The 11,512-nt window shown below is 42.6% G+C and overlaps 1 protein-coding gene across 9 annotated transcripts in view; it reads right to left on the reverse strand.

The window, feature by feature from the left end:
- Positions 1-11,054, reverse strand: part of CHID1 (chitinase domain containing 1) — a 151,026-nt gene extending 139,972 nt beyond the window's left edge. For 5 of the 9 annotated variants that reach the window (XM_061610077.1, XM_061610081.1, XM_061610078.1 and 2 more), the window contains exons 1-2: positions 7,977-8,069; positions 3,104-3,250 (exon numbers count right to left, since the gene is read on the reverse strand). In XM_061610077.1, coding sequence (XP_061466061.1) covers positions 3,104-3,250; positions 7,977-8,048 — 219 coding nt within the window. In that variant the 5' untranslated portion in view covers positions 8,049-8,069. Of the gene's footprint in view, positions 1-3,103; positions 3,251-7,976; positions 8,070-8,090; positions 8,308-8,335; positions 8,474-8,603; positions 8,714-10,810 lie in introns of those variants that run through there. The other 4 variants (XM_061610083.1, XM_061610076.1, XM_061610080.1 and 1 more) reach the window with 4 other exon arrangements.
- Between the last annotated feature and the right edge of the window lie 458 nt (positions 11,055-11,512).

Here is an 11,512-nt window from a genome sequence, read left to right on the forward strand (position 1 = left end):
CATTATTGTAGATTTAATCACAGCTAAAGAAAGCACCCACATTCAGAAGCAGTATACTGCTAATTACCAGATGCTGAGGATAACCATAGGGGAGCGCTGTTGTCTTCATGTCCTACTTGTGCCCTTCCCAGAAATATCTAGTTTGCCATTTCAAAAACAAAATGTGCAACCGGATGTAACCCTAGATGCCTGGATTGCCAATGTGATACCCATAGGCTCTAGTGTTTTAATATATCTTAGTCTGTTTTTATGATGTTTTAGAGTGTTTCTAGTGCTTTTGCTTGCTGCCCTGGGCTACTACTGAAAGGAAGGGTGGGATATAAATCTAATACATAAAATAAATAAAAATAGTGTGGCCGCCGGTACCTTCTATGAAGCCCACAAAAGGTCTCAGTAAATATCCCCTCAAAAATCCACAATGCATGAGAGACTATTTGCTCTCCCTGCTCAGTTTCTGTTTGCAAGAGCTTGGGCTCTCCTACACTGAACATGTCCCTTAAACATGACAACATTTTACTGAATCCCAGGACAGGACACTTATCCTTGCCTACTGCTCTGAACAGAGAAGAAGTGCAAAGAGCTTCTCTTTGTGAGTGACCATGGCAGTGGCAAATGTAAGTACCTTTTTCCTAAGGGGGGGCATCCTTGTACCATTTTGTGCTCTTGTCTTTTTCTGCTATTATATACATGGCGGCCACTGTGTATGAGGCCATGCCCCAATTGAAGCCATTTTGTGTTGTGCCCCACACATACACCACAGCAGCCATTTTGTGACTAGCATCCAAGGCACTCTCTCAAAATTCCAGATATACCCACAGGCCCAAACAGATGGGTAATCCCTGCTATACAACATTACAACTCTGCAAGGGATGTGTGTGGTTGCACTTTCCAGCCCCAGCCCCTCTTTAAATAATTTATTTACTGCATTTATGTGCCCCCTTTCTGCCAAGGCACCCAAGGTAGTTTACAGTGTTAAAAATACTAAAACAAACAAATAATATAAAATATAAGGATGGTTATATGGGATGGGGATAGTCTGACTGGAGTAGGCTTGTCTGTTGTCTGTTCCTGCCTCCCTTGCTGTTGCTTCCTTCTCATAGGGCAGATGGTGTACGTTAGCCCTGGGTAGTCTGCTTGGAGTAGGCCATGAGGTTTTTGCCAGCCTCCCTAAATGGAGAAGCTACAAGTTCACAGCAGACTCCATGCAGCAGAAGCTACCCTTAAATATTCAGGCAGGTAAATGGACTGGGTGAAGGGGACGCAACAGAGGAGGAAATGGCAGAAAGCAGGACACACACACACCCTCATGTGAGGTTAATCTTGTGAGGAGGAAAGCCCAAATATGGCTATGCATCTTTGATTCAATCCAAGTCTTGCCATCTGTTCTCATATTATTATTTTACAGCTGTTCAATTTGATTTGAATAATATCAATCACATTATTAAACTCTGAATTTTCCACATAACAGAAGCAAATTAACTCAGTTGAACAAATATGGATTCATTGACGCTGCTTCTAAAAAATGCCTCCTAACAATGTTACTTTATACACTTCTCCACATGAGTAAGTTGCCTCAAAGTAACCTGGTTTTGACAAAACTTGCATATCCCAGATAACACCGCCATTGATTGCATCAAAACTTCTTAAGAAACAAACTACCAAAAGCTTGACAATTCTTGACTGTTAAAGTGGCAAGACTAAAGCATGCTTAAAAGTGACAGAGCAACTGCAGGTTGTGAGGCACAGGCGTGTGCCTGCACAATTTCCATTTTGAATAGCCTGGAAAAGACTTTCCAAAAAGAGTTGCTGCTTGTTCAGCTCATTTGTGGCTTGAACAATCAAGTGAAATTGCAACACACCTGAAGTTAAGCTTCTATAGGAGAAACTGACATTCAGGGTCACTCCACACAAGAAAAGTCAGTTCGAAGTATAAAGTTGTGTGAATCCCATCTGCAGCTACACTAATCCAAAGGTATACATAGTGGGAAGCTGCAGTTGATAGTGACTTCTTTCTACCTTACATATTTGGGATCTCAGTCTCTAGTGCTATGAAATCATCTTTTTTAAAAGTGGGATTCTACCAAGAACTAGAGTTTCACAGAGGTATAAAAGAAGACTGAGTATGGTAGAATAGTTTTAAGTCCAAGTAATATAAATAATGGTTTATATTACCAATAAATATAATTATTTAAATTGCTTCCCATTTTATAATACATATTATTTCTTGAATAAGCATTCATACAAATTGGCTATCTGACAATTAAATCACATCATTTAGCAACTAAACAGAGCCTTTTTACTATCTAGAAGTATCTGTACCACAGAACTGTCTCCTTAGGAAAAAAAGGAGGCTTTCGTGAAATTAATGGATTTCTGTGTGGCACATTCAACAAGTTTTCTGTGTGGCACATTCAAGTGGAAGATTTGGGTACCCTGGACTTTCCAGAAGCTATGGCCAGAAGTTGCTGGAAATGGTGAGTCTGACTGCATTCAGACATAATGGCAAATCATGGTTTGGCATTATCAGAATGAGCAAACACAAGACTCAGGCAAAAGGAGATTAAAAGCTTCTGTTCATGGTGTATGGGTTGGGGGCATTTAATCTTTCTCCCATATATGGGAGATGTGGAAAGAGCTTACAAGCACAAATATTAGGCCTGCACTCTCATAACACCCAAGCATTACTTGAATAATTTCTGGAGGGTAGCAATGTTAGTCTGATGTAGCACAAACTACAGGAAGTCCTGTGGCAGGAATATCTATATGATTTGGTGGACAGAAGAATAATGCCAATAATTCATTGTAACATTCAAGTATTTCACCTCAAAAAGGTGTAAAAACTCAACCCTCCCACCTCCTCTGGCACCCAACATTTTCTCCTGCCCAGCTCCATTTTAAAATTAGAGTCATAGCTACCACCCATTTTACACATGAATGGGGCAGGCACTTCAATAAATGTGGGTAGTTTGGCCTGAAGTTATTTCTGCAATATTCAACCACCTTATAGGCAAATGTTGGTGCCACCACATCAGAGTACAAAATTCCCATGGTGCCCAATGAGAATCTTCGCAAAAATGCCAGATCATCAAACAGACTTTCCTACCTTTTCTTCTAGGGTTTTCGAGGCAGCTTTTTTTGAGTCTGTCTTTGACAACGTAGCATCCACCAGCTGGGAAGTGAGGGCAAACACAAGAAGTCCAGTGCCGATACATCTCATGACAGCTTGAGCTATTCCAGTCACCTCTAATTTCTTTGACAGGGAAGATTTAAAAAAAGGAGTTTGGTTTGCCAGACACCAACCCTAGTAAGTTGTTGTTAATGGTCTGAATGAATATGTCAGTGGGAGGGGGCATTCTTCAGTGGCTGAGCACACACTTTGCATGCATGACCTTTAGAGTTGTGGCACCAACACCTTGGAATTCCCTCCAACCAGCCATCTCTGTTACCTTTTTGGGGCCTGCTGAAGACCTTCCTCTTTCAACAAGCCTTTTAAGTAGAGACCTTATCCCAGTCTGCTTGGAATTGCTTTTTAAGATGTTTTTAAAGCTGTTTTTAAAAAGATGTGTTTAAGAAGTTTTGTTTTAATATGATTTAAAGACTTTTGTTTTTAAGATGTTTTAAAGTGCTTTTAGTGTTTTTGTTTGCTATCCTAGGCTCCTTCTGGGAGGAAGGGTAGGATATCAATGGAAATAAATAAATAAATGGGCTTGGAAACCAAGGATGGGGAATCTCTGACTCTCCAGATATTGTTCAACTCCAACTCCCATCAGCTCTAGCCAACATGGCTGATGGTCAGGGATGTTGGGAGCTGTAGTCCAGAAATATCTGGAGGGTCCCCCATCACTGGAGTAAGTAGAAATTGGCTAGATGGAACAATAGTTTTAAACAGGGGCAGGAACTTTTATTCTGTCAAGCGGCAGATTTCCTCAGGAAATATCTTTCAGGGGCTAGAGCCAGGGCTGCGGTGGATGGACCTGAGCCAGAAATGGAGAGGACAGCCATTCCCTCTTTCTCTGCCACTTCTTCCCTGTTTTTTCTGTTTGCCAAATGCATGAAATTAGGCCAAGGCCCACATATGGCCTTTGGACTGTAGGTTCCCCACCCCTAGTTTAAGACAATTTTGTACATTCATACTAGTTGATGAGGGAAAGTAACATTTGCCATTGTTGGGAAAATACGTTTGCCTGCAAGGCATCAGTATCCTTCACATGAAAAGTGCAGTGACTACACAGATTCTACACAGTGAAATACTGGTCTCAAGAAAGTCCATCTGATTATCTGTTTGCTAAATGCACTGTACAGGTTGCCTCTAATACACTCTTTAGGACATATTATTAATGCTGCTTGCAATGCTAATTCTGCTTTCAAAGTATTTACATTTTAATTTATCCAAAGCAAACTAGATCCTGTTGGAGTAAATTTATAGAAGCCATTACTCTGGGAATGCCAGGGCCATCCTTAATGTACTGAACATTAGGCCAAGGAGCAAATTTATCCATTCTTTAGCATGTAATATAGCTAATAAATAAAGCAGGCTTGCTTTAGCCACAAATTATTCTGCCATGTTTGCTTGCCAAATTCAATTGCTTTAAAGCCTCCTTTTAGAAACTGTAGCGCCCCTCCTGTCCACAAATCAATGAAATGAACAGATCAGTTAATTCTTTAACGTGCCATAAGACTGTTGGTTTTGCAACTGACTAACCCAGCTACCCTGTTGGAAATTATGCAAATACTATCCAATGTAGAATTGCAACTGCGGGTCTATTAATCAGGTGATTTTTAACCATTCTGACTGACTACAAAAGTGGAATCTAGCCAATCAGCCAACATTTACATTTTAAAAACATATTTAATACAAGTTCCTATAAAAGCTGGCAGGTTCAAACACCTCCCTGGAAGAGGGTATTCCCTCTTAAAAGATGTGAAGGCCTGGAAGAAATACTGAAAAATGGGGGGGGGGAGTTTTCTCCCTTTTTTCCATTATTTTAAAATGGAAAAAAACATGTTCTCCCCCAATTTTTCCACTCCCCCCCCCGGGGCTTCACATCTATATCCCTCTTGTACAGGAGAGGTTGAAATGCCTCTTCCAAAATGTCTGCTACACCACATGCATGCATTATCTAAAAACAACAGAAATATTCATGGGGGCCGAAGTTCAGTGGTGGAGCTCCTGCATTGCACAAGAAGGTCCCTGGCTCAATCCTTGGCCTCTACATGTAGGGCTAGGAACCACTCTTGTCTGGCTGGAGACCTATTGCCAATCAGCACAGACAGTACAGAGCTAGCTGGACCAAAATATAAAGTCACTTTTCTATGTTCCTTTGCTTTTTTCTGTATAATTATTGTTTTTTCATATGCAAGTTCAGAGATTTAAATCAATCAACTAAAACACATGGGTTGCATCCAACAAAGTCATCCCATTCACACAGACTTCTGCTTGCACAATCAAGCTTCACCTCCCTCTCCGCACGCCCCCCCCCATCTGCTGCAAAGGACTGGAGAAAAACCCAGAACAGATTTGGGGGGCTTGTGGAGGTAGGAGAGGAAGACCAAGTTTCATTGTGCAAGCAAGAGTCCTTGTGCGAATGGGACATTTTTGTTGGCTACAACCCCATGATGTCTAACTGACTAAGATTTATTTAATTGGGTTGTAGCCCTAAACTGATGTTTATTACTATTTCACTGCCCACTATAGAAATGCATTATAAACCGCCCACAGATGCTGTCCATCTGCTCTTGCAGAATGTATTTTGAAATAGTTATTAATGTGCACACACTTGAGCAAACAGATAAACAACACTTGAAGATGGAAATTTAGGTTGACATAATTTGGGGGGGGTGGAGTTAGAGATATTTGAGAGTGAATAATCCAGGAAAAAATACATTATATCTAACAACAAAATCCATGAAGATTTTGCTGAAGGGATTTATTATTTATTATAAATATTTATATCCTGTCTTTCCCTGAGTCATGCCCAAAGCAGCTAACAATAAGATATAAAAAAATCCACAATCAAGACACTAGATTATTTTTCATTGATTCCCTCCTGCAAAATTCACATATGATGAACTCTGGTACAATGGCTTTTATCATCATCATTAATTCTGTCCTGTCCTTCCTTCCAAAGCAGCCCAAAGAATGAAGCAAAAAAAAATATAATTCAAATAAATAAAAATATCTAAAAATATTAAGAACCTCTAAAAGCATTCAAAATCAGTCACAGACCCTCACAGCAAAATATTTCAAGATTTGCAGTACCTTTCAGCCATCAAATGTCTGAGTGAACAGGCATGTTTTTTAAATTCCTCCTAAATGTTAATAATGAGGGAGAGACCTCAATAGTGAGGGCATTCCACAAACAGGGCAGCCACTACTGAGAAGTCTCTGACACAGGTCCACACCAGCTGGGCAGTGCCCAGCAGCAGCTCCACCAGAATGACTTCCTCTGCCAGTCATGGGGCCCAAGATGGTTGATGTTGGAGGAGACACTCTTTTAGGTACTTGGGTCCCAAACCGTTTAGGGCTTTGTACACTAGCACTAACAGCTCGAATTAGGCCTAGTAGCCAATGCAACACTCCCAGGACACATGGTCCCCTCAGGCTACTCCACTCACAAACCTAACAGGTCCATTCTTCACTAGCTAGTAATCCATGAATATTTTTTCCAGAGACATTATTCTTACAGTGCAATCTTTGGCATGTCTCCTCAGAAGTAAGTCCTATTGAGTGAGGACTTACTCTCAAGTGTGTATGAGATTACAGCCTTGATCACCCTGTTACTACACTCAGTGTCTTTTCCGCTCCACTTTATCCTCATAGGTGAAGTGGGGATTTTATGCCCCACTTTATCTGTACTTACATCATGGCTTCTGCTAGGGCAAGTCCTTTCTCACTAACCTTCTAGAGTTCTTTGAGAGCATCAACAAGCATATGGAGAGGGCAATTCATACTTTCAAAAAGGTTTTGAGAAAGTCCCCCATCAAACAGTTTTCAGCAAATATAGTAGTCATTATGGATCAGTAACTGGTTAAAGAACAGGCAGCAGAAAGTAGAAAAAAATGGACAATTCTCATGGAGAATGGAGGGATGTAAGAAATGGGGTCCTCTGTTTGTTAACTTGCTCATAAATGACCTGAAGTTAAGGGATGAGCATTGAGGTGGCCATGTTTGAAGATACCAAATTGTTCAGGGACAATAAAAAGGGATTGCAAGGTGGTTCAACGGGATCTCTCCAAACTGGGTGAATGGGCAGTAAAATGACAAATGGAATGTATGCAACTGTAAGGTGATGTACCCTGGAACTATAAAGATCCTAACTTCACAATCACATATGTGTTTATATGAGGTCTGAATTGACACAGTGACAAACCAGGAAAGAGATTTTGGAGTTGTGGTGGATAGCTAGATGATGTTGACCCAGTACCTGGCAGTTGTTCAAAGGGGGAATTTCATCCTAGTGATCATTAGAAAAGGGACTGAAAATAAAATGGTCAATATCATAATGCCACAATATGTAGTGCAACCAGTTAGAATACTGTGCGCAGTTAAGAAAAGGGAAACCAAAAAGATCACAGGGCTTGAACAATTCCCCTAACGAAGAAAGGTTACCACATTTGGGGTATTTAGTTTTTAAAAAGGCAAGTAAGGGGGTATGACAGGGGATATAGAAATGCATGGTGTACAGAAACTGGACAGAGAGTTTTTTCTCCCTCTTTATATTAGTCCAGGGCCCTCAATGAAGCTGGATGTTATAAGATTCAGGATGGGCTTCTTCACACAGCGAATGGTTAAACTATAGAATTCACTACCACATGGTATTGTGAAGGCCCCAGTTCACAAGGCCCCAGTTCACAAGTTGTTTAAACAGCTTTAAAATTGAATTAGACAAGTTCATGGAGTATAAGGTTATCAACGTGCACTAGTCATGATAGCTATGTTCTACCTCCAGGATCAGAAGCAATATGCCTCTGAATACCTGTTGCTGGGAATCCCAAGGAGGGAGAGGGCTATGGCACTCAGGTCCTGCTTTTGGGCTTCCCATAGGCATCTCCTTGGCCGCCGTGAGAACAAGAGGCTGTACTAGACCGACCTTAGATCTCTGATGTTCTTGCTGCAGCAATTGTGAGCACCAAACTAAGTGCCGGTCGTTCTTGCAGAGCGATCAAGAAGGAGTGAGAGTTGGGGTGTATTAGCTTGTCTCAAACAAAGCACAGCACATGGAAGAAAATGTCAGCGAGGATCGAGACAAAAGAGAAAATCTACAGGGAGGAGACACACATCCGACGCCCACCTCCACTCCGTCACCTTTAAAATACAACCAGCATCCCCTCTTACCCCAAGGCCGGGGAAAGAAGGAATTGTATCCGAATTACAAGGAAGAGCAGAGCTTTTCCTGTCCTCGTTTTTCCCATCTTTACTACCTCTGTAGCCCAGCAGCCAGAGGCAAATCGTGTCACACAAGGACCGCAAAGATTCCTATCCCAGGCCTATTTAATTTGCGACACGTGGCAGCAACAGCAGCTGCTAAGACCGCTGCAAAGCGCACGGAGAACGCACGGGGGAGGGGCGTTGGGGCACCCTGCTTCGCGACATCCCCTCCCACCTTGCTAGTGACCCTTGTCCGCGCCCTCATTTTCTCTCCGCAAACCGGATCTTCTTCAAGTCGGAAGTGAAAACAACGGCTTGGGAGCCAGGTGGCGCACGCCTTTTAAAGGGGCCGTCTTGACTCCTCTCCTGCGGCTAGAGAGCGCTTCTTCCCTTCCAAAAATAGAGGACGAGGCGCCTCGAGTCACATCCCTTAGCGCCACTACAATCCTATGCACACGTAACCCTTTGAAACAGGGCTGCTTCCAAGTCAACGTGCATAGGATCAGGCTACATCCCTAAGACTGAGACTGCAAGCTGCTAGCTTACATCGTGGGAGTAAATCTTACTGGAAAAGAAATCGATGGAAACAGCACTTATGCATAAGATTGCGCTATCAATAATTAAAACCACAAACTTCCTTTCTTAGAAATATATTTAGGATTGCAATGCAACCAGAGAGCATAGGAGCCTGTTTCTGTTTACTCAGACGTAAACACCAGATGGCGCTAGGAGAGAGGCAGGGGCGGATTAGGTTTAGTAGGCTGAAGCCTAGGGGCCCGAAGCTCTTGGGGGCCCGTGCATAAGCTAAAAAAAAATAAAATAGATTTTTCATTATGTACAAAAAGAAAATGTTTGCACTTTGCAATCACATTCATAACATTCTAAAAGGTAGGCTTAAAAGACATAATGCACACCAGCCAAATAAAAACAGTCCATTAAACATTTTATTTTCCATAATTTTACTGCGCCTGCGCTGATATTTAGTATTGATCGCTGTTTTTAATCTTCACGGTTTGTGGCGTGCATACTGTATGTATAGACAGGGCCAGTTCTAAAGGGCGGCCAGGTGGGGCACTGGCCCGAGGGCCCCTGGAGCTAGAGGGCCCTCCGCTCTCCTTCTGCAATCCGCTGAAGCAGAACAGGAGCCACGGATCGCAGGACAAGAGCTTCCGAACCGCCCACCATCCCCCTGCTTCACTTACTTTTTTCTCCGCTGTTTTTTGCAGTTTGCCATCAATCAAGATGACGGCTGAGAAGGGGCTGAAGCCTCTGCCGCCATCTTGGTTGATGGCACATATGTGTGCTACATGCAGTGTGCGCAGCTGCAAAAAAGTGGAAAGGTAGGTGAAGCAGGGGGATGGGATGGGATGGGACGGCGGGCGGCTCAGAATCAGCCTAGGGGCCCTCCTCAGCTTAATCCGGCCCTGGAGAGAGGCAGTCCCGCCCCTGCCATCTGCAACTCTGGAGAGCTGTTGCCAGTCAATGTAGACCAGCCTTCTTCAATCTGGTGCCCTCCAGATGCTTTGGACTACAACTGCCATCTGCCCCAGTCTGGTTGAAGAAGGCTGGTGTAAACAATACTGAGCTAGGTAAACCAATGGTCTTACTCAGTACAAAGCAGGATTTGCTCTGTAAGTCCTGATGATTTCAGTGGGACTTACTTCAAATAAAAACCTCTTAAAAAGAAATGTTCGGAAATGACAGTTTCAAATCAACTTCAACAAGCACTAATGAACTTTATCGCCCCTGAATTCAGCGACAACTTTGGCATTTACTTGGAAATAAGCAATTGGTTTACCCCCAAGCAAGGAGCATGTGATTGCAGCCCTAGGGTTTCAACTGGGTACACGATCAGATACAGGAGAGCAGAAGAGCTGTCTCACATTTAATAATTGTGTAGGCCTTTTCCCCCTTACCTTGTTATAGCGCTGCTGCACGAATGAAACGGAACAGGCCGGAACGGGCCCTTTATAAAAGAATTTGATGCCAAAAACACTGGGATGTGTTAGAGACACTTGAGAACAACATTTAGGAACAAAAACCATTCCGATAGGATTTTTATTAACCTTTTAACAACCAAAATGCCCTCCGGAACGGTATGAAACAGCCCGGAACGGCGACTTCCCAGCAAGCCAGACCTCCGAAATTCACCAGTCCCACATGACTACATTGGATTCATGCAATAAGACACAAAACTTCCACACAAACCACGTTCCGATACCTGTTCCGGGCTATAATAAGCTTTTATGTAAAACAGCCTGGAACGGCGACTTCCCAATGAGCCAGACCTCTGAAATTCACCAGTCCCCCATGACTACATGGGATGCCTGCAATAAGACACAAAACTTCCACGCAAATCACGTTCCGATACCCGTTCCGGGCTATAATACGCTTTTACGTAAAACAGCCCAGAACAGCGACTTCCCAATGAGCCAGACCTACCAAATTCACCAACCACGCATGTTGCTGCCTCTCCTTTTGTTGGGAAACGGGAGATAACACAAGATGATCCAGGAACCTCTGGGGTGATCAGCAATACCCTTTCTTGCTGTTTGTAGGTCCACTAAGCAGCACTATTGGTGCTGCTACCAGGTTGTGAATAGCTGGTGAATTGGGAGGAGCGAGAGAAAGAGAGAATGGAGGGGCAAGTCAGCTGGCTTTTACTCATGGCTTTTCTGCTGTAGGTAATGAGAGAAGACACTACTTGCTGCCACTGAGCCACCTCCACAGTATAAATATAGCATACCTGGGCTGCTGCCTTTTTGGTCTGAAAAAAGAAGGGATCATCCTGTCTCTGCAGAGACCAGCAGATCTTATAGTGCCCCTAGTGAGAAGAGTAAACTGCAGCTATTCTCTAGCACCAAAAGCTATCTGTAGTTGCATTCAATACTAGTATAGCTTACTACAAAAACCTTGCTAGGAAAGAAAAACAACAATGTACTATATTGTTTTCACGCACATACCTCATTAATCATTACTAGAGCTGCCAACTAAGTAATAATATTTATTGGAGCAATTTGTTTTGCAGTTAAATTTGCATACTATCAACATTTCATTCAGGATGTTTTGTGTAGATGACTGTATAATTTATAAATAAACACTACCACTCATTGTTGGAATGAAAGGTCATATTTAATATATATT

This window comes from Rhineura floridana, chromosome 2 (assembly GCF_030035675.1).
Source record: "Rhineura floridana isolate rRhiFlo1 chromosome 2, rRhiFlo1.hap2, whole genome shotgun sequence".
In the NCBI taxonomy this organism is placed as follows: Eukaryota; Metazoa; Chordata; class Lepidosauria; order Squamata; family Rhineuridae; genus Rhineura; species Rhineura floridana.